Below are 21,191 nucleotides of genomic sequence, written 5' to 3'. Positions count from 1 at the left end.
GATCCTTTTCAACCCAGGCCATTCTATGAATTATGTCATTCTGTGAGCTGAGTGTGCCACAGGCAGATCTTACAATGTTCCCTCCTTTGGAATTTGTTCATCCCTCTATTGGCGGCAATTAGTGGGAAAGCCTATAGAATAGATCGGGAAGAAAAGGCTATATACTGTCCTTTCACCCACATTTTGGGCATGTAATCCACGAAGGCAAAAGTTTTGGAAAGGGCAAAATAACTAATTAACAGTTGTTAACTAATACACAAAATTTCTCCAAACATGACTGGTGAATGACTGGAGGGGAGGGTACGTGAGGGTGAGAATAACTTAAAAACAAAATAAAACCAAACAAACAGTGAACCAAACAAACAAACAAAAAAAAACTTGCAGTTGCATTAGCTAGGATAATTTCAAGGGTTATCAATCCCCATGGTTTTACAATCAGAAGTTGATAGAAATGTTGTTTTATTGTCTCTGTGGGCCAGGAGATACTGCAAACAACTTTCACAATGAGACTTGTTTGGCTTTGCTTAGAGGAAAGTCAGGATTGCTCTAAAATAAGGTTAGAAGCTTACACGCGTGGAGAGAATGTGTTGCAGTAACGTACCCCTGATAAAAATGTTTGAGACGTGAATATTTATTCCTTCCAGAGGTGGTAATTCTTTTCCTTCAATCTGAATTTTCTTCCATTTTCATTTTGCAGCAGCAAAGAACTAAACGAGGAGGCTGGGCCAAAGGGAGAAAGAGGAAGAAACCTCTTAGGGACACCAATGCCCCTAAATCCCCCCTTACAGGCTATGTGCGATTCATGAATGAGCGTAGGGAGCAGCTTCGAGCGAAGAGGCCTGAAGTTCCTTTCCCAGAGATCACCAGGATGCTGGGCAATGAATGGAGTAAACTGCCTCCTGAGGAGAAACGGGTACCATTAAACTCCCTTTTCCTTGTTGGATTATGATTACTGTTAAATGGGAATATTGCTGTTTAGTGAGGAAGTTAAGATAGGCTTTTGATTAAAGTTGTATTTAGGAATATATTTCAAAATAAGGGACACAAGTCCTCTAGAGTTCAAATAATGAACCGCAGGGCGGTAACTTCTCATTCAGGTGTGACTTGAGAAGAACTGTGTCCTCCAGATAGTGCAAGAATATATTCAAAACAGGGGGCAATGCTGTAGTGAGACATCTCATGGTTTATGCTATTTGTCTGGATGTATTAAGTAACTCAGATACAGCTGAAACCTACCAGTTTCCAAGGCCAAACCATTGGAAGGATGGTGCAGCCGTTTCTTCAGTGTCGCTGAGGAGAATTTGGTGGGATTTCAGAGCTGCTTGAAGGATTTTACAGTTCTGTTTATTTTAGAAACTCACCAATGTGTATGAACGTCTGGTGGCTTAGATTAAGACAAGCAGACCTGAAAGGACAGGTTACTGAAGGAGATGGTTAACATCAGTAAACTTGTAGACAATCTTTTTTAAGTATTGCTAGCACTAGAAAGAAAGTTAAGATCTGTATGATGGATGGGACAGTGAGAGTTACATATTCTAGTTTCTAAACACATTTCCTCAGGAAAAGGGGTTTTTTCCACCTTTCAGTCAGTGTGATGTGTTCTAATTGGGACTACTGTGGCCTTCTGCACTGTCTGATACGGGAACAAAGACCAAGGCAACGTTGGGTCTGGTTCTGACTCCTCCTGGAGTGGACCTTATTATTGCTAATGAGTGTCTTACTATCCACACCTGGTTGCTGATTGCAGTAGTTAAATCACAGCGCAATTTCATGCTATCATATGAATTTATCAGGACATTAAGCTTTTGAGGATACTTTAAAGACAAAATAATACTTAAAAGTTTTTGTGATGTCTGTATGAAAAATAGAATGATGCAAAAAAGAATAGTTCCTTTTGTTGCTTTTTACAAAGCTTGTAGAATACAAGTTATAGGGAGATATAAAATGGTGCATAGGCATAGCATTTTAAACCATAATGGAAAGTGCGTGTCAAGGCAAAGCAGTTGAATTGATGCCGCATCTGCTGTGAGAATGATGTTGCTGTCTGCTGAGAGAGGGGGAAAGAGAATAAGACATTCTGCCCCTCCACCCCCTGCCGTTAACATAGTCTCATAATGTCTGAGACAGACTTTTAACCTAGGAAAATGAGATTTGAGTTCAGATCTCTATTCTGTGTGCTACTTCCTAAATCCCCAGGGAATCTGTCATTTTTGAGTAAAGCTGTGAGTCTCTGACATGTAGCAGGTCAGGCAAAAACTGCTGAGTGCTTCCTTCCCTTCAGTTTCTTCTGCCCTATTTTATTAAGGCAGTGAAGGCTTCTGCTGCTTCAGAACCCATGTCTCTAATACAACAGTCCAAAATTCTTGTTGAAGCTCAGTAAGCTTGGTTTTAGTTAGCTAACAGCTATGAAGTAATTCTCCTGAAGCAAGCAGTGGAGTCATAGTATTCTACTGCTGTGTGGGTTAGCATCACATAATCCAGGGGAAAAGCATGTCTGGTGTGGCTGATCTCCAGCAATGTTAGCAAACTATCAGTCTGATATAAAAGTTGAAGGGAAAGTCTCACATTTCCCCTGTTCCAGCACTGTAGTCTTGGTACTGCCCTTTGTATTTGGTGAGCATAAGGCCAGGTCAGTTGAGCTGACTGGACTGACCAAATTGTGAGTCTCCCCCAGAGAAAGACCATTACTGTAGTCATAAAGCAAACACCATAGCAATCATTCTTCTTGTTATTCCCCTGTATGCAGAAATATCTAATGAGATGTATAAATCTGTGCTAGAAAACCCAGGACATTTGCCTACATGTGGTGCAGCAGAACTCATTCTTGCTGATTCAAAACAATCCGCCTGGAACACAGGCTAAGGAGGAAAAACTTGTTGTGTTCTTAATTCATCTACTGTACTCTTTCAGCAGCAAATTGCTAGAGATGGAAGAAAAGAATTAATGTCATATGGAAGAATACGATGTCCAAAAGCAATGCAAACCCGGCATAACCAAACTTGCACCCCAATCCAGAACATTAACAGTGTCCTCAGCAGGGTCAAAACAATGTTTCAAATGCATGGAATTTGTAACCATTACCTCTATTGTCGTGGTTACTTAATGAAAATAAAAGGCATACCAGTGGACTAAAGTGCACACTGATTTAATATTTACTTCCATTGAATTTTAAACTTATTGGGGAAAAAAGTTGCAAAGACAACTTTTTTCTTGAATGGGTCACATTAGTAAGTGTTGTGACCGGTCCTTAAATGGTTTTCAGTTCATCAGTTCCCCTAAAGAGTTTTCTAGTTAAGCTCATTCTGTTATGCAGATAAGTGAAATATCTTCGGGCTAGAAGAAAAAAAATTATTTCAATCTAAATGCAGGTAGCTTAAATTCATATAACCTAGGCTGTTTTATCTTTATGCTACTCTTTTCCAATAGCCATGATATTTTGTTCACCTCTCAGATGGGCAGAGTGTGTGGTTGTAGAATGTCTGTATGGCATGGAAACAAGAGTGTATTGGAACCCCACCGTTAGAGGTCTGAACCTTAAATCATGGTCTGTTAAGGTGTTCTTTGTTGGCATTAATTCCTGACCACAGAAAGGCAATTCTTAACCATTTGGTAGGTAATACTCAGTTGAGTTGAATAGCTTAGTAGCAGGTTGCTTCTAGGTCTAACAAAAAAGAGTTAACAGAATAGTGATTTGAATTAAAAAGAAAACAAACCCACAAACAAGAAAAAGGGACATGAGAATACAGTAAGTTTATCCAGAAATGTTATGTCTTTGCATCTCACGTACGTTTTCATTGTTTCTTCACTCCTTTCCTGTTTGCGTAGGTGAAATGGATCAGCGCTTCATCTGACAACTTGTTTTTCTTCCCTTCCTCCTGAAGGGGAGGAAACTCCCTGAAACTCTTGGACTTTTTTGTTTCAGCGATACCTTGATGAAGCAGACAGAGATAAGGAGCGTTATATGCGGGAGCTGGAGCAGTATCAGAAGACTGAAGCCTACAATAGCACAGGACAGACAAAAAGGCAAATCACACAGACAAGGTATTGAATGGGATAAAAAAATCTGCTTAGTGAGAACAACAAAAGATTCCTAGCTAGTTGTGTAGCCTGACGCTCGTTTAAAGCCTTTCATTTAAAGGCTTGTTAAAAAGTGAATGGGTTCTTTCTATGGCATTTGCATCAGCTGTGTGTAAAGTGATTAGATTTATGTAAATTTAACTGTATCTAGATTGTGTTGGCGGATGTGCATTAAAGGCATCAAAGCTTTTGTGTGACTTATTTAGGAAAGCTGCACAAGTTTTCTGTCTACTACTGTTGTGTAATTATGGTGGTGTAACTGCTTTAATTCTTTGGTTCTTGTTTTTTCAAATCTTGTGTATTTTGGGTGATTTCTTGTTTGTTTTTTCTTTTTTCAGATGGAACAAGACAGCCAGCCCATGATCATGAGGTAAACCTCTCCATTCTACCCTTACATCAGTGGGTAGATTTTCAGATAATGAAAATTTCTAGTGAAGTCAATAAAAAACAGTTTATGCCAGTTCAAGACCCTAATCAGAGGTTTAGAGTAGGAATTCTTCTTCCTATGCAGTTTTTGATCAAAAGTTAGAAGCAACTGAGTACTCTTCTGCTCATATTAGTATGATGAAAACTAAATTTAGTAAGTCTTAGGCAGGTACAAATTATCTAAGATAAAGTGTGAGTGTAGAGTACACTTAAAACATAAATCTGTTTTGTAATGTTAAATAAATCAATGGCTGCAAGTCAATGTAATTGAGCCCTTAAATATCTGGGTGTTAGAGGTTCAATTTGCAAAAATTTTACTTTGAAATTTTTGAAAGTAGAGAATTTTAATTATTATTTGGTAAGTAAACATTGAGGTAAAACTTGCAAATAGCTTGAGACCCAGATAAATCTTCCAGGTTGGCACCTTTAGGTTGCTGTTTTGAGGTACTGATTTTCTGCAGCAACATGAATGCTTGTGGTGTCCTTGAGAAGAAAATGGGTAAAGTGAACAAATCATTGGGAGATCTCTGGCTTAAACCTCCTCCTGTCCTCCCTGCCTTTTGCATATGTAAACATTGAAAAAGCGTAATAATGTCTGGAGATAAGATGACTGCGCTTTAGTTGATGAGACATATTGCAAATCTTGTCCATCCCAGCTAACTATGGTATCTCTCCCCTTGAAATGCTTAAACTTTCTCTCTCCAGTTGTATTACCTAGGGCCAGAGAGCTTCTGTCACGGTTACCAATAAATTGCAAGCAAAAAGCAATGAAAAATCTTGTTTATACACAGCCTCTTCAGTTGTAAGCAATAGGCCTTTCTGAAAGATCTGTTTTTCTTTGTGAGGTTTTTTTGCCTTGGGAAAGCAATCAAGTTGTTTTTTAATGTGTTCATTACAACAGTGACAAGGCAGTGCACTGCTGAGAGGCAACTAGTGGTCTTGTCTACTTTAAGGAAAATTAGTTTCACTTCTAGGAAAATGCTTTGGTAGCATGTTTTCGATATGTCTTTTTATTAACTCTTAAAGGAACTACTTGCAGTAAGAGTAATCTTTAGAACTACGTGGTCCCCAGGGTTTCTGATGCTCTAGTCACTGAATCAAAGTTTAATTGTACAAAAGCAGATTACTGAAGGCTTCAAGTCCTAGGTTGACTATGATGTTTACATAGCCTTTAAATTATCCAGGTGGCAAACTACAAATTCTGAGTGTTACCTCTCATCCTTCTAACTCGAGCTATCATTGCTAAAATCTCGTGTCATAAATGCAGGAGCCCTCCCTACCCTGTGGGGCTTTTAAGCTTCATCAGATAGCTTTTTACATAGTTGAGCTAGCAATATGTTAGGCAGGCATCCTCTTCTGAAAGCCTGCACCTTTGACTGCTTAGCATTTTTCACCTTTATATTACAAAATTCCATCTGCTTATCAACTGATATGCTTTCACATCTTTTCTGCAAGGGAGTCAAGTATTATAATCCTGCACAGGCAAGGAATGAGCAGAAAAGATTGATTGCTTTTAGAAGTATGTACTCAAGTTGTTACTGGAAACAACTTTTTGTTGTCTTGCTGCTTTCTTTTATCCACATTGACTATTATTTTTGTGTTTGTGATTAGTAGGTCCCATCTGATGAAATAATTGCTTGAGAGAAGAACATAAGGTCAAGGCATCCTTTCCTTCTCCCCTTACTCCACTTTCATGTTTATGATTTAGTTTCTGTGAATCAGTGTTGAACTAATTTTAAATATTGTATATAGACATGACCTCCAAAAAGTATTGCAATGAACAACTCAAATACTAATTATAATAAAAAATAACAAAACAGTGAGGCTTCGGAAGGTGAGAGGAAACTTTTAATAGGCCATGAAAAACATGGAGACACTGTCTCAGTGAACTCATCTGGGCGTGAAATAGAACATTTTTCTTCCTCCAAATCCTAGTTTCATAAATATGACAAATAGCAATATACACTGGAACTATTCATTGCCATCAGCAGTGACCAAACCATTGTTAATTGTTCCCCATTGTTCAGTTATTATTTCTTTCCTCAAGCTGTATGATTCAGAGTAGGTCTAGCTTCACGCAGTCAGTTACACAACATCTTGCTGGCAAGATTTCAAAAATTTGTACACACATGTCAGGGAAATTAGGCATTGCCTGCTAATATCTAAAACCTTTGAAGACAGGGAAATGGCTGCTGTAGTATGAGCACACAAGAAGAGCATCTACTGTGAGAACTTTTTTTTTAATGAAGTAGTATGTTTATTTTATGTGTTCCTTACATTTTTTGCACCTAACCATACAAGGAAGGATGAGCTTAAACTCCTTCCCCGGGGAACTCACCCCCCCCCCCCCCCCCCAATCTCATCTTTCTCTTTACTGTACTTTGCCATGTCTCTAAGAACTTCAAGTCTGATTTGTTCTGGAACCTCCAAAGATCAACCTCAGTTTTAATAACCAGGTGAGGATGGTGGTATTTGTTGACACTCTGGAAGCATCTCAATCTTAATTAAGGCAAATAATAGAAACAATAATTTTGTTTCTCTTGATTTGAGGGTTGACAAAATTATGTGCAACCTGAACAGACTCGGCCTTTTCAATAGGATGTAATCAAAGCCTTATGATTTTAATCCTGAGTGAACCTCAGAGTGGCTTAAGTAATTCAGAGTTCTCAAGAGGATCTTTTACATCCTGGGTAAAGTATTCTGTAATAGAAGAGCACTGGTGGTTTTCATTATCACTCCTCTGCTTAGTAGCATTTCTTGGTTGCCTTTCAGAAGCTGAACAGTTTCGTCTAACTGCTTTAATATTTTTTTTAATTGAAGAACCTGTATCCTAGGGCTGCACATAGAATATCCTTTTCTCTTCACAGTACCCTTTCCTCTGCCATCTATCCCCTAGGAGCCAGCAATGATGCAAGTCAGTGCCTCTTTTGCGTGCAGGTAGCAGCAGGAAGTGTGAATTAGAACATCCAAGATGGATGTCCTCTAAGTTTCTTAACCAAGCTTCATAACTTCCAAAATGTCTTTAACATTAATGTTGAGATCCTGGGTTTTGGCTTAAATTAATTCCCACTGTCTAGGGAGTGATCAGAAAATATGAATGCATCATGCAGACTTGTGTATGTGACTTCTTGTTTCTAAATACATACACTTGAGACCTTTTCCCCGTTGTACCAAGTACCAAAACTTCAGTGAAAAGCGTGTGTGATCATAAACCCCTACTGACACCCTACTGTGTTTCACAGGGTGGGGAAGGTTTGTTCCCCTCTCTCTACTCCCGCCTGTTTCTATTGTATCTTCAGTTCATTCAGGCCAAGTGAGCTTTGAGTTCTCACTCAGCAAACAGAGCTTCCCAGCTGTAATTCTACCAGACAATAAAACTTAGCTTATCTTTTACTTTAAAAACAATCAATTGACAGTCTCCTCAGGTAAAGACAGAGTATCTCAAGTTCCATCTATTCTTGTCTATCTTGGTTGACTGCCAAATAGCATTCAGCTCATCCTATTTAGCCCCCTTGTGTGGCAGACATCAATAAGATACTCTGAGCCTAGGTGCCAGAATTCCCTTATCAGCTGTTAAACGTTTAGATGTTCTGCTGGGCACCAAATCATATTTGACACTACATAATTTTGGAGGATGAATTCATGGTACGTTATGAACCAAGGTGTTTGAGAGGTCTGAAAAGCTTTTGTTCTCCCCAGAGACTCTCTGATGCTATACTTTGTTTCTGTATTGAGTAAGAGGCTGATTTTAGTTGCTGCAATTATCAAACCAAATTTGCATTGGCTTTGTCAATAGCAATGCAGACTTTAATTCCCGTTGATTTTGACATACAGAAATGATGACTGAAGTATATTATGGTAGTTTTTTTCCTTGAGTCAAGTAAGTGCTTTAGGTTTTTTGACTAAGTCATAGAGCATTTCCTGCTTTAAAAGTTTGGGGTTTTTTTAAAAGAAAGCCTATTATAATCACAAATCATAAATTAGCATCAGATCTTCTGCACCTGAAATGCTCTCTTAGATTTTAATAGCTTCCAGGTAACATAGTTGAATTCACCAACTTTATCAGAAACTAGGTGAAGATATCTGAAAGTTGACAGGAAACCCTTGAGTACAGGGTTTATCTTCAGATGACAAACTTCTCTTGTCTCTTAAAGTGGAAAAAATTTTGCAGTGTTTGGTTTTGCAATTTGCAGGAGACAACAGTCCAGTTCCTTGAAGCCCTCCTCACATTAATGCATACCTGCAATAGCCAGGGTGAATGAATGACTGGTTTCTAACAGCAAAATGTGCCTATACATATTCACCTTTATCCTTCCAAGATGCTACATATTCTGTAAGCAGGTTTCCCCCCAGATTCTCACAAATCATATTATACACTTTCTTTTAATTAGTGGCAGCATCCATCTAAATGTTTTAAAAAAGACATCTTTTCCAGTTTGAAACAGATGTGTAGAATTGGTAGATTGTGGAAAAGATGCTTATTTTTCCTTTAGCTGTTCTTTTTCCTGGCTGTTTTCTTTTTCGCTTTGGTAGTGAAAGACAAAGAACCATGGAACTCGCTTTGCATTTTGCTCATTTTATCCCCTTTTTGTTGATAATCCTGTATAGGCTACTTCAGAATGTGTCGGTTGGTTGATGGTGGAATGCTTTCCAATGGAAAATATAAATGTATTCAGATAGTTTTAAAGTGGGATGATTCTGTTGTGTAATGTCATTAGGGGGAAATGGTGTATTTTAGTGTGTTATGATATTTCTTAATTATGGTATTTGACCATTATTAAACCTATATCTTAAAAAGCTGAGACTTGCCTTTTGGTCCTTCTTGGTAGGAGCTGGAAATATCTTCCATCTGTCCACCTCTTCATCTGCATCAGTTTTTGGTCTCCCTTCTCTTGCTGTTTTCTTGATCAAAACAGTTTAATGAATTCCTGAAAACGGACAGTATTTAGCTATGTATTACTCTTTCTTTTGTAGAAGGAAGCAGATACAAAGGAGAGATCTGTTTTTGATATTCCAATCTTCACCGAAGAGTTCCTGAATCATAGTAAAGGTAAGTTAAACTTTTGCAGGGCCCCCTCTTTGCTTTCCAAAGGTTTTGCCAGGTCCTGTCCAGCTGAAGAGCCCTTGCCAGTTTTTCCTGGCTTTGTCTTCCAAAACTGTCCTTTCTGGAGAATGTTTCTGATGTTTAAGCCCCACTTACTATTATTCCAGCCATTCCAAGCTGGGTCCTGCTGTTCTATAGGGTTAAGAAATATCTAAGTTGTAGCATGATGATGATTCAGGCTAGTTAGTATATTTTTTTTCCTCTGGATATGTGCAAGGTTCCACTGACATTTTCTGTTAGCCTGGTTTTGGTAGCTGCATGTCCCAAGAGTTTAGGATTTTTTTGACAGATTTTCTGGAAACTTTTACTGAACAGACTTCAGACTCAGATACTTTTCCTGATGATCAGTAGAAATGTATTTTTGTAACTTGTGTCTTGTCTGTAGGCCTCTTACCACACTGCTGCTAAGCTATTTTATATGGAATGCATTTGAAATCAGTCTTGCAGTCTTCCTAATCAGTTCCTCTATTCGTTTCCATTCTGATGTTTTGAATGTCTTCTAATTTATCTATCTCTCCAGAAATTAAGTCTATTTAGATACTCCTGTAGGCACTATCGGCACTCCGTTATATGATGCTTTTTAATCTATAAACCAGAAGTGCACCATTTGTAGTCGTCAGTTGACCACTCTAGAACATTCTGCCTACCATTGCCTACCAATCATAGATAGTTTTTTGACTACATGGAAATGGCTTGATATTCACAGCACGTGAAGCTGAGCTGCGGCAGCTGCGTAAATCCAACATGGAGTTTGAGGAGAGGAATGCTGCTCTGCAGAAACATGTTGAGAGTATGCGAACTGCAGTGGAGAAATTGGAGGTGGATGTGATACAAGAGCGGAGCCGCAACACAGTGCTGCAACAGCATCTTGAGACCTTACGCCAAGCACTCACATCCAGCTTTGCTGGAGTTCCGCTACCAGGTAAGACTTTTTTTCCTTATGTGACTGTCTGACATGTTAAATTTAACTTTTAATGTTTACATGATGCTGTGAATTTACAACATGTGGCCTGCTGTTGTAGTTCTGTGGTCTTGGCTGTTTCTGATCTTTTGTTGTATTAGATACTGAAATCTTAAAATGCATGCAGGGCAAGGTTCACTGTGAGTGCTTTATTTCAACATGGCATTTTTTTCTTACTACTCTTACTCTTCTTTTCCTTAATAAAGTGGGTCATGTATTCAGTCCTTGCTCTCCTTCACTTGTTTTGTGAAAATGTTACTAAATAGAAAGACGGGACCTGCAAGTTCTTGACTAAAAGAAAGGCTGCATCTGGCTTTTCAGATGCCAGGGAATCCACTTAGATGCTATGAATTCCCAGCCAAAAGAGTTTGACCAACTATGAGACCCAAATCAAAGAAAACCATGCTTCTTTAGTCCTGGTATCCTTGGAACTACTCACTTTGTGAGTCAGGAGGACACAGTTTTACAGAATCTGTCACAAAGAGGTGGTGCGTGGCAAAATCACCTCCTATAGCAGGTTGCACGTTGGCACAAATTTCCCTTAGCACAGTCTTAACTTTTTGGAATTGCTGCGGTCATTTAACTATTCTGTAGCTCATTTTACTATGTTAACCACAGGTAGTGGGGAAACACCCACAATGGAAACTATTGATTCCTACATGAATAGGCTGCACAGTATTATTATGGCTAACCCACAGGAGAACGAGAACCTTATAGCCACCGTCCGGGATGTGGTAAACAGACTTGAACGCTAGTGACTGGGTAAGTGCTCGCTGTTAGGCTGCTTTTGTTAGGCATCTACTCTCTACCTCTGGCACTTGTTCTGTTGCTCATTCTTGTGTTAATCTCCATATTGTGCAATCAAAAACCTTTCTTCCTCAAAGCCACAGGAGCAGGTTGACTTAATGAAAACCTAATGGGTTTGAAAATATCCAACAGCATTAAGGGGTTCTGAAATTCCCCTTAGCTCCAAGATCTTTTGTATAAAGACATAAATAGCTGTTTGTCCTATTATTCATTGTATTTGTGTATGGTAAATAATGCTGACAGAATGGTGTGAGAAAAGGAAGAACAGTTGTTTACATTTTAGTAAGAGTATGATTAATTTAGAAGAAGGTTCCTTTCTTGAGTGAAGGAAATCTGAAAAATTCTGCATTACTTGTAGAATCTTATGGTCACAGAAAAATCCATACACCTACTCACTCTAGCACCTGTAGTCAAACTCTTCCGGTTATGAAGGTTGGCATGTAAATGAAGCACTGATATGTGGTTCAGGCTGTATGTAGCATTTGCTGAGACTTTATGCATAGATTATTACTGGGTTCGTGATTCTGTGTTTTTGTTTCTATTTAACAGCTTAGAAAACTGTAGCAAGGAACTGAGCAGAAAAACAAATCAACAAAGAAATGCCAGTCTTTCTGCATTACTATGTTCTTTGCATTTTCCACACCACTTACTCCCCCACATCCCCCATGATGCACAGCACTAGACAGCCATTAGGAGTTTGCCTACTCCTAATTAACTATTTACATACCTGGATTCTTTATGCATTTATTATGTAGAGATCTACTGTACATGTCTTGAATAGTGTTTAGAAATGCAAATAAAGCTACACTGTGCCATCTGCAAAGATGAAGACAGGGCTTTTCATCTTTTCTGATTCTGACCTTTTGTGATACTGTGTAGAACAGTTAATTACGCGTTCCCCATTATAGTGTAGCTTAAGCAAAAAGATCATTGTCCTTCTGGAGGGTAGCCAGATGGAACGGACTGTAGTTCTAAGAGATGACTGAGCTCCCAGCAGAATAAAGAAGTGCCTTTGCTGCTGCTATTTATGAAGGGAACAGCTTGTCGATCCAGGTCTGGGATTTTTCAGTAGCTCATCAACCTCCTCATTTTCATATACTGTTTTCAATTAACACTCTTAAGCTCAGAAAGAGAATCGAGGGATGGGAGGTTTTACAGAACATATGAGGGAAAGCAGTTTCTCATCAATCAGTTATTAGAAGGGCATGCCGGGCCCTGAAACAGATGTGTCCTTCAAGCACCTTGCCAGAAAAAACATATCTCAAGGCTACTAAAATCTAGACTTTGGTTCTCATGTCAGATGGATTCTTATTTCCTAAATGATGGACAATTTCTGTGTTCCTAAAAATGCATATATCTTCTTTTTGGATAAAGTAGATTCAGTTGTAGTTGGTTTGGAAACAATAGTTCTTGCTTTAGAATTCATCCTTCCACTTCATAGTTGAAAAATAGGACTCTATTTCCTTCTTCACCCTCCCACTGGTAATTTCCCTCCTTTCAGCAGTAAAACAGCGTGACACAATTAAAAATGTGATTAATAATCACCTAGTTTCATTATATAAATATGAACATGTGACTGGATATGATGATCAAGTAATTCATAGGGCTATTAATTACACTGACGTTCAGTTGGCAATGATTATATTTTTTTACAAATCTTAGAAAGGAAGAAGGTCAGGCTTTGCTGGGTGCAAACCTAGTAAAAAGTATGGCTTCCCTAGAAAAGAGGCAAGGTTTGGATAGAGAGATTCAGCTGGAATCTGATGAACTGTATCAGCAGACTGTCAGTGTCATTGTCCCTTTGTTAACATGCATATGAAGTATATTGTCCTAAATGTAATCTCCATCAACCAAATGGTCTGTTTGAGCTTGAGACACGTTACAAATCCATTTCATAGGAAAATCAATTTATTGTGATACTTGTGAAAACCACTGTACTTCACAGAACTGAGGTGGTTTTTGGTGGCTCAGTACATTGCATTTAGTCACTATTTGACTATAACAGTGAATGTTTTGTTTTTCTGTAACGCATGGCAAAGAGAACTTCTTTGTACAGACAGTATATGGGGGAGAAGAGGAAGTTTTTCATTATTTAGTACTCCGCTCTTTGGATGGAAACAGGAATTTAGTTACAGTTCTGTCTATAGGGTTCTTTGCTGTTCTTCTTAATATTGTGTTTTCAGAAAAACCATCCACAAAATAATGTCACAGTGCCTATTTATTCCTGGCAGATTGTAGTCTTCTAACACTTATTTTTCTGTTTCGTCTGCAGGTCTCGTGACCCAGGGATGCTTTACAAAATTTTTTTGACCAGTGTGGAATAAGAAGCCATGAGGGAAAGACTAGGGGTGGGAGGCAGAATTACAGGTTTGTCCTGGTCCCTGCCTTTGTGGTTTGTCAGTGAGACAAACGGACCAATGCATTGAAAGGTCTTAAGAAGCCACGGACACCACCCACTAAACATTTGGAACTGTTCTCTGTGTAAACATTTAAGAGCATGCAACTTTTGTGCAATCTTCAGTTTCTTACTAATTTTGCTGGGTGTGAGGGTGTATCCATTCCATGGGCTGGCTGACTATGGAGATGAAATCTCGTAGTTTGTGAAATGAAGTCAGCCTATGTGCTGTAGTACTAACTTTGTGTTATATTGCCTACTGTCTTCTATTTTGTTTCCATGTTTATCTTGTGGGATTGCCTTCCTACACTTTAGTTTTTTTCTTTTGATCTTGTTATCTGATACTTGCAGTACTGGATAGCAGCGCTTGTGTTCCCTGCTATTACAGGCCGTCTTCCTTGGTGTACTGTCTTGTCCTACTCTGCCTGCCATGTTTATATAAGCTTTTATTAAACTGAATCCTGGTTTTTGTGTTAGCCTGCACCTTCTATGATGTGAGTTTGCTCCCTGCTAGAGACTGGCTATGGTTGGTGCTTTGTGAATTGGTTCTACTATGAGACAGACTTCCTCTTTCCCCTTTTCTTCAAGCACCTCTCGCATGTAGCATCCTGCTCTTCTGTGAATATCTCCTGTTATCTCTTGAAAATGGTGGAGCATTTTACTACCACAGAGGTCAGTGGTAATCAAGATAAAAAGTGAAAGGTTAGTTCTTAATTAGCAGAGAAAATAGGAGTCTCCATTTTAGACTAAAAACACAAAGCTTGCCCTTCCTCTTGATATGTTGCTCAGTTTTTGAGAGAATTATCTCATGATGAGAGCAGCATTCTATAAAAAGAGAAATGGGCAGGGGGATTGGTTCCCCCCCCCCCCACCCTCCTGAAATCACAGTGCTGGGAATATACCTAGAAGCATGTATTTTTGCATGAATTATTAGAGCAGAGACAGTTCTTAGCAGCTGGGTCCACACAGGAGTCCACAGAATTCTACATTGCAGCCCGTAAGTGCTTTCACCTTTTGTATGGTTATGAGTACAGCCTGTGGAGCCTATAGCATTCAGCAGATGATGTTCCAGGGTGACCTAAGTGGCCTTTCACTTACATCAAGTAGAACTCTGCATGCTCGAGTCTGTAATCTTGCTGAGCTACGCTGTACCTCCTGTCAAAGATGAAGGCGCCTACTGTCTGCACTAACTTACGCCAATCATTTGCTGCCCTTTGGTTCCTGTCAAATTGTTAATTCAGACTTTGGTTGAGCACTTGTTGGACATCTCTGGACTTTATGGTAGTGGCTGAAATGCTCTTTCTTCCACGTGACAATGTCCTTGCTCCTCCTTAAGAAATCTTGAAGATTTCCCTGTTATGAGTTAAAGATTTATATTACTGGAGTGCATTGCAGTCAGCATCACTTTAACGTATCTGTAACATAAGTATTTGAAGATTAAAAAGCAGTTTCCTCTGTTCCCATGCTATACACATGGACTTCATGCTTGCCTGAAGCCATCTCCAAGTCAGCACCTTGTATGTCAGGTCTCCGCTTCCTCATGGGCTTATTGCTGTAGCCAAGCAGCAAGGATTTCTGTGTAAATTCAAGTCTTCCTTCAGGGAGGAAACTCCTTTCTCGTCTTCAGTCTCATTTTCAAGACTTCACAAAAAGAAACCTCAATGTGCTGCATTGACCTCCATTTTCCTTAGCGTGGATCAGACCAACAGATGTTGGCATCAACTTTTTAGTGCATTCTGTAACAAATATTGTGCTTGGGAAAAAGTCCTACAGGGTAATAATATCTCCAGAAGAAGCACTGATACCTTCATCTCCTGTGTGTATCTTGGTTTTCAGAATTGGTGAAATTTGACTTTTATTGAAGTGGCCAAAATGCACTGCATAGCCAAAATTCTAAAGTTCAGCCTGTGGCATCTTGCATAAAACCTGGAGTTGTATCCCATAAAGACTCCAGAAATTGGTATACAGTATGGTAGTAGGATGTGATTCCAGGCTGTGACACACACATACCCTAAGTAAGGTATGCAGACTGCCTCTGCTTACGTAAATTCAATGCAGCTATCGGCTTGTGATGTACTGCTAATACATCATTCTGTTGAATAGCATGCAAGTATTATGGGATAGGAAACTTAAGATGATGATATTAGCTGGGGGTTGACAGATCTCTTGCTTTTTTCCCATGAGGTGGGAAGGGAGGTGGTATACCTATCTTAAAGCATCTGGGGGAAGACTAAGTTCTTGCTCACCAATGATGTGACAGATGATGTTTTGTCTCATTAAGAAGCTTCTTATTTACATCGATTAACCATATAAAATGGATTTTGTCTTTCCAGTGTTTTGAGTGTCACTTGAGTTTACATTTTTCAGTGTTGGCTAATTAAAAAAAAATAAAAAATGAAGTGGGTGTCAAGGAGAAGAGTGGGATAAAATGCTTTTGTCACTTAGAGAAATGTTCAGAGAAATACGTGAAAACAGAATCCATTTGCTGGATTAATGTGTTTGGAATTGTTGAGATGCCAAGTTTTCTGTACAATGTTTTTGTAATTAAACTTTGGAGTTCCTTTGTTTTTAAGAAGTTGATGTGCTTGTTCAACACTTGCTTCATTAAAATTGTTCAACATTTAATCCATTCTGATTCAATTTTAACTGCATCTTCATGAAAGAACTATTACTAGCATTGCTTTCTTGTCTGAGAGATTTTGGCAACTCCATGTTTGCCTTTGAAAAGAAATAATGTCCCCCTTGCCACACTCTATGCTAAGTGTATCTCCCTCTGAAAAAGCCAGAGGAAGTCATTATTATTTATAGTGATGAAAGCTTCAGAGATCTTTGGTTATAGCTAATTGTTATCAGGGCCCTTCCCATCATCTTTGTTCCCCACCTTGAGTGACTTTAAAAATGCTGTGAGTCTCTCTCCCTCAGCCCTTTTTTGACATTCTTGTCTTCCTTTGTCCTCACTAATTTCCCACCGCCATATTTATTTTCTCTTCCTATAAGAACCTTCTGTATCATACCTATTGCCTCCCACTTAGTTGTCTTTTTTGTTACTAGATTTTTATAATTTATCTTCCCTTCTGCTTGCTGAGTATGGAGCCCAACTGTAGCCTCAAGAAATTTGTATTTTGGGTGGACATCCTCTGTGGATGACTTCTGCCTATACTGGTGCTCCTCCTGAGGTCACAGTGCTGTAAGCAACCATGTCTTTGTGACTTTTGTGGTCACATCTCACGAATTTGATTGCCAAATTAGTGCTGGTCTTTCTGTTTACTAAGAGGTTTGGTTCGGATACTGTCTGCTATCTGGGACAGACTGCACATTTACATTTACAATGCTTTGGAGACTGTAAAACACCAATGATGAAACGAAAAAGACAAAAAAGTAGAAGGAATATAGGGAAATTTCCTATAGGAGAATAGCTGCCATCTGGCTAATCCGGAGTTGGGAAAGGTAATAACAAAACAAGTGCACACCTGGAGGAAAAAATAAGAGCAAAGCAGCAATAAGTTCATTGTAAGACAAAGATGTAGTTCGTTTCTAACCTGTGGTGCTGTACATGCCGTCAGGAGCAGATGGTGGCCAGTCGTGCTCAATTTAAGACAATGTAGTGCAGTGAAATACTTTCACTGGTTTTGTTTGTTACCCCCTGTTTATTCTGGTGGTCAATTAGACCGATCATTAATAACTATTTAAGGGAAGGCAGGGGGATTTGAGGGCTTTGGGCTCTTTTAAGAGGAAAAGATCACTTCCTCTTTCCTCAGGCAAGTTCCTGTTGATAATGTATTTGGAATCTGAAATTAGGTGTCTCTTAAAAATCTTTTGCTTCAGTTCAGTTATATCCTTCAAGAGTCAGGAGTACATTCAGGCCTAACCTCTACTTCTTGTGAACCATGAATAGTTTTGCTGCTTCTTTCTTCCTCATTGCTCATAGCATTGAGGGGTTTTTAAACTTTAACTTTTTAAATATATTCATGATTTACCGTCTTAATTGCAAAATCTCTGGATTTTGTATGTACTGTACCTTTTTGGTATGTGGTAAAGTATCCACATCCGTTATGTAATACAAGGACTAACACTTATATAAACTCATTTATGGGTTATATTAATAAACCTGTAATTCTTATGCTGTGAATTTTTTTGTTTTGTTTTGTTTTGTTTTTTCATTTAATAAGTAGACACCTATGGTGTGTGTATCAGAAGATATAAAAATTGAAGTTTCCAAAGGTTGGAAGCTCAAGTCTGTATTATTACTGGCATATTGGAGACCATCACAATGTAAATTCTTGAATATTTGTACCAAAGTAATGACAAGCAAATGGAGCTAGGATATTTCTAAGCACAACTTTGGAGGGCAGCAAGAGGAAAAGGTGGCTGTACAAATACTAGACATGTAAATGCATGGCTTCCTACTCTAGTGTTTTTAATGTAGAGAAACACCTTAGAGAAGAGAGGTGTGATGCCGATGGCAGGTATCACTGAACTGTGACTAGTGTGTGATCTCTGTTTCAAAGTTGTGTTGGGAGGGAGATGGGGTGAATGATCTACTGTTCTTTCATTTTCCACCTTTGACTTACCTTTCACCCCAGTATGAGGATAAGTACAACACAGGTTTATTGTGTTTGTGTCTATTTGTAGCCACAACAGTGTTCAGACAGCTCTGTAGGTTTGGAAATCAGTGTTTGTTTTACACTATCCAGGCTTTGTTAGCATGTGTATCCTAATAAGGGAAATTTATCACTGAAATGCCATCAGGTCTGTTATTACTTCATAAAGTGCTGAAGTAATATTTGAAGAGATCTGCATTGAGATGGAGAAGTAGAGAAATAATGTGGGAGAAGGGATTGCTTGTTCAGCTGAGTGGAGAATTGGGTCATGTGAAAATGGGTTTTAGGTCCTGATCCTGAAGTGCTTAAGCATGAGGTCAACTTCCTGCTTGTGAATGGTTCCACTGAGTTGACTAGACTTATACTCATGAAAATTGACTCCCCAGATTAATTGCTACATCAGTGCTATAGATCAGAAATAGAAAGAAAAAATGATGAAGCACATCTTAAACCAAAATCCCTGAGAAAGCATGTATTCTTCAGAAAAATATCTAGAAATACCATGTAAGAAAGTACTGAAAACAGTGTACCCAGTTAACCCATCGATGGAATTTGAAGCCATTGGATGTTGCTAACCAGGTACGTTGTTCTATTTAGAATGTTCTTTTTCCTTCATTTCCTTCATCCTGTGTCTTTATATTCATCATTTTGTGTCATCAGAAATTATGCCCTCATCCTCCTCTATAAGTATACGTAAATAATTCACTGATTCTGCAAATGTTCTGTGTAGCAAAGCTTCTGCCCTAGCTTGCGTGTTTTAGGGGAAGAGTCATATTCTCTTTTTAATCTAAGTAATACAGTAGAGTTCTGAAGTAGATTGCTGGGGCCTCTAGCAGTTCATAACAGCGATATGGGACAAATTATTTTGCAATACTAAAAGGAAAGTTGTTTTACATTAGAGATTGTGGAAATACAAGGTTCTCCAATAAAGTGTAGGTATCAGTACATTTTGCAAATTTGTTAGGCAGGTTGCTTGTGGCATGTGGAAAGGAAAGTTTTGATTAAAGAGTTTAGAAGCGCTCTGGTTTTAATAAACAGAAAACCTTGATTGTCCTGCTGGTAACTGGAAAAGATTCCAGCTGGTCACAAGCACTCCTGTTTACAGAATGTAAGCTTTAGGAAAAGTAAGTAAAGGGAATTATGAAAATTAGAAGCAGGATATTCTTCCAAACTTACTAACATGCATATGTTTAATTTGAATATTGTAAGCATAAATATTTAAGCAATTTGTTAGAAATTCATTCCTTATGTGCCTATCTGTTCAGACGTGGCAACAGGGTTCTGGTGCTGATTTATCCGGGCCCCACAGCTGGCCCTGCGCTAGTTATCAGTACAGCGTGGTTGAAAAATTTGGTCTTGGTGATATTAAATCATCATGGTATATATATTATTGAATTGATGAAGTTATTCTATAAGAGGATTAAAAAAATCCTCTGCTTTCTCTTTTCCTGTTGATGAAATGATTCATCTCCTAAAGTTGTTAAATGCTACTGTTTACAGGTTTGTACCTCTGCTTGCTCATGCTCTGGATACTGAAAGGCATTCTCACTTTTTGGTAGGTGTATGTCTGTGCATTGCAGTCAGTCTGGTCTTTTTGTTTATAAATTTGGATTCTTAATACTTATGTATAAAGAGTTCTGCCTGTCCAAATCCATGTCTCTTAGCTACCTGACTTCCTTGAATTGAGCAGAAGAATGGTACATCAGCTGAATACCTGTCTGTCTGGGAATCAGAAAGAGTTCTAGTTTTCAGACTGTAGTAATAGTACCATGGGATTTCTCTTTCTATCCCATATGGGCAGTTTTAGTTTTATTAAATCTGTTCCACTGTCAGTGAAGAGAGAATTCCCTCATCTAATTTATTTGAAATAATATCGCTTAAACCCAGGACACTTGCAGAGAAATCCCAAGCTGAAATTTTAGGCCTGTAAACATACCATTTCAACCCCTCAACCTTCAAAATAGCTATTAACAACTGTATTAGTATTCTAATTTTTCTCAGATGAAATTGCTTTTCCTCTATGACACTTCAAATTCCTGCACAAGTTGTTTTTGTTACTTCAGTACTGGAGGAAGAGAAGTAAACTGTTTGGACTGGGGGAAGAGATGCAGGAAGTTTATCAGAAGTCCAAGCCAGCAGGATGGCTGAATCTGTGAGAGTGAAAAGCTCTGAAAAATGAATCCTAGCACCTTTCCCAGAAAGGACTGTGGCTTTTTTAGCATGAATGTTGTGTATGCTCTGAAACAGCAGTACACATGCTGTTTTCCTTGTGTGTATGGCTTATGGAGGGTGTTGACGTTGTCCTCAAAAGATTTCTGTTCTCTTAAAACACTTCTACAGAAGCAGAGCATCTGCTCCTTTAGAAGAAATGTAGCTGTATACTGGCATGTGGCTTTCAAGCATGTGCTATGAACTTGATGTGCAGGAGGGAAAGCTGTCATTTTTCTTCTGCTTACTAGCATTACTAATGAGTGGCCCTGGCATAGGTAAAGGCACAGCATTAAGTTCTGTTTACAACCCATTATTTTCTGAAAAAGGTAAGAATTACCTTCTACGCAAACACCATTAAAAATCTGGTAAGGGACTTTGTTAGGATAAGGACCGCAGGAATAAGAGGATACAGGAATAGAATTTGCATTTATTTTTTATTTTAATATTTGCCTACTGCCAGTGCAGAAATGGTTGAGTCTTAGCCTCAGTAAGTTTGGATTCAAACCTGCAAATTCCATACATTCTTGAAGTGCTTTTGAGCAGAAAAAGTAGCAAATGTGAAAATGGAATTCCAGCTGCACCCTAGTTTCAGGACTTCACAGTTACGTG

General features: G+C 38.6%; 1 protein-coding gene across 1 annotated transcript; it reads left to right on the top strand.

The window, feature by feature from the left end:
- Window positions 1–697: 697 nt before the first annotated feature.
- Window positions 698–11,332, top strand: HMG20A (high mobility group 20A; the record flags this gene model as incomplete). Its single annotated transcript, XM_010087649.1, is given in 7 exon segments — window positions 698–913; window positions 3,923–4,002; window positions 4,004–4,041; window positions 4,416–4,447; window positions 9,478–9,553; window positions 10,314–10,529; window positions 11,187–11,332. Coding segments are annotated over 7 exon segments (795 nt in total), but the record flags the coding sequence as incomplete, so codon positions are not given.
- Between the last annotated feature and the right edge of the window lie 9,859 nt (window positions 11,333–21,191).

Source organism: Pterocles gutturalis, unplaced genomic scaffold (assembly GCF_000699245.1).
Source record: "Pterocles gutturalis isolate BGI_N339 unplaced genomic scaffold, ASM69924v1 scaffold17031, whole genome shotgun sequence".
NCBI lineage: Eukaryota > Metazoa > Chordata > Aves > Pterocliformes > Pteroclidae > Pterocles > Pterocles gutturalis.
The sequence above is the reverse complement of the archived record's forward strand: the minus strand, read 5'-3'. Positions and strand labels throughout refer to the sequence as shown.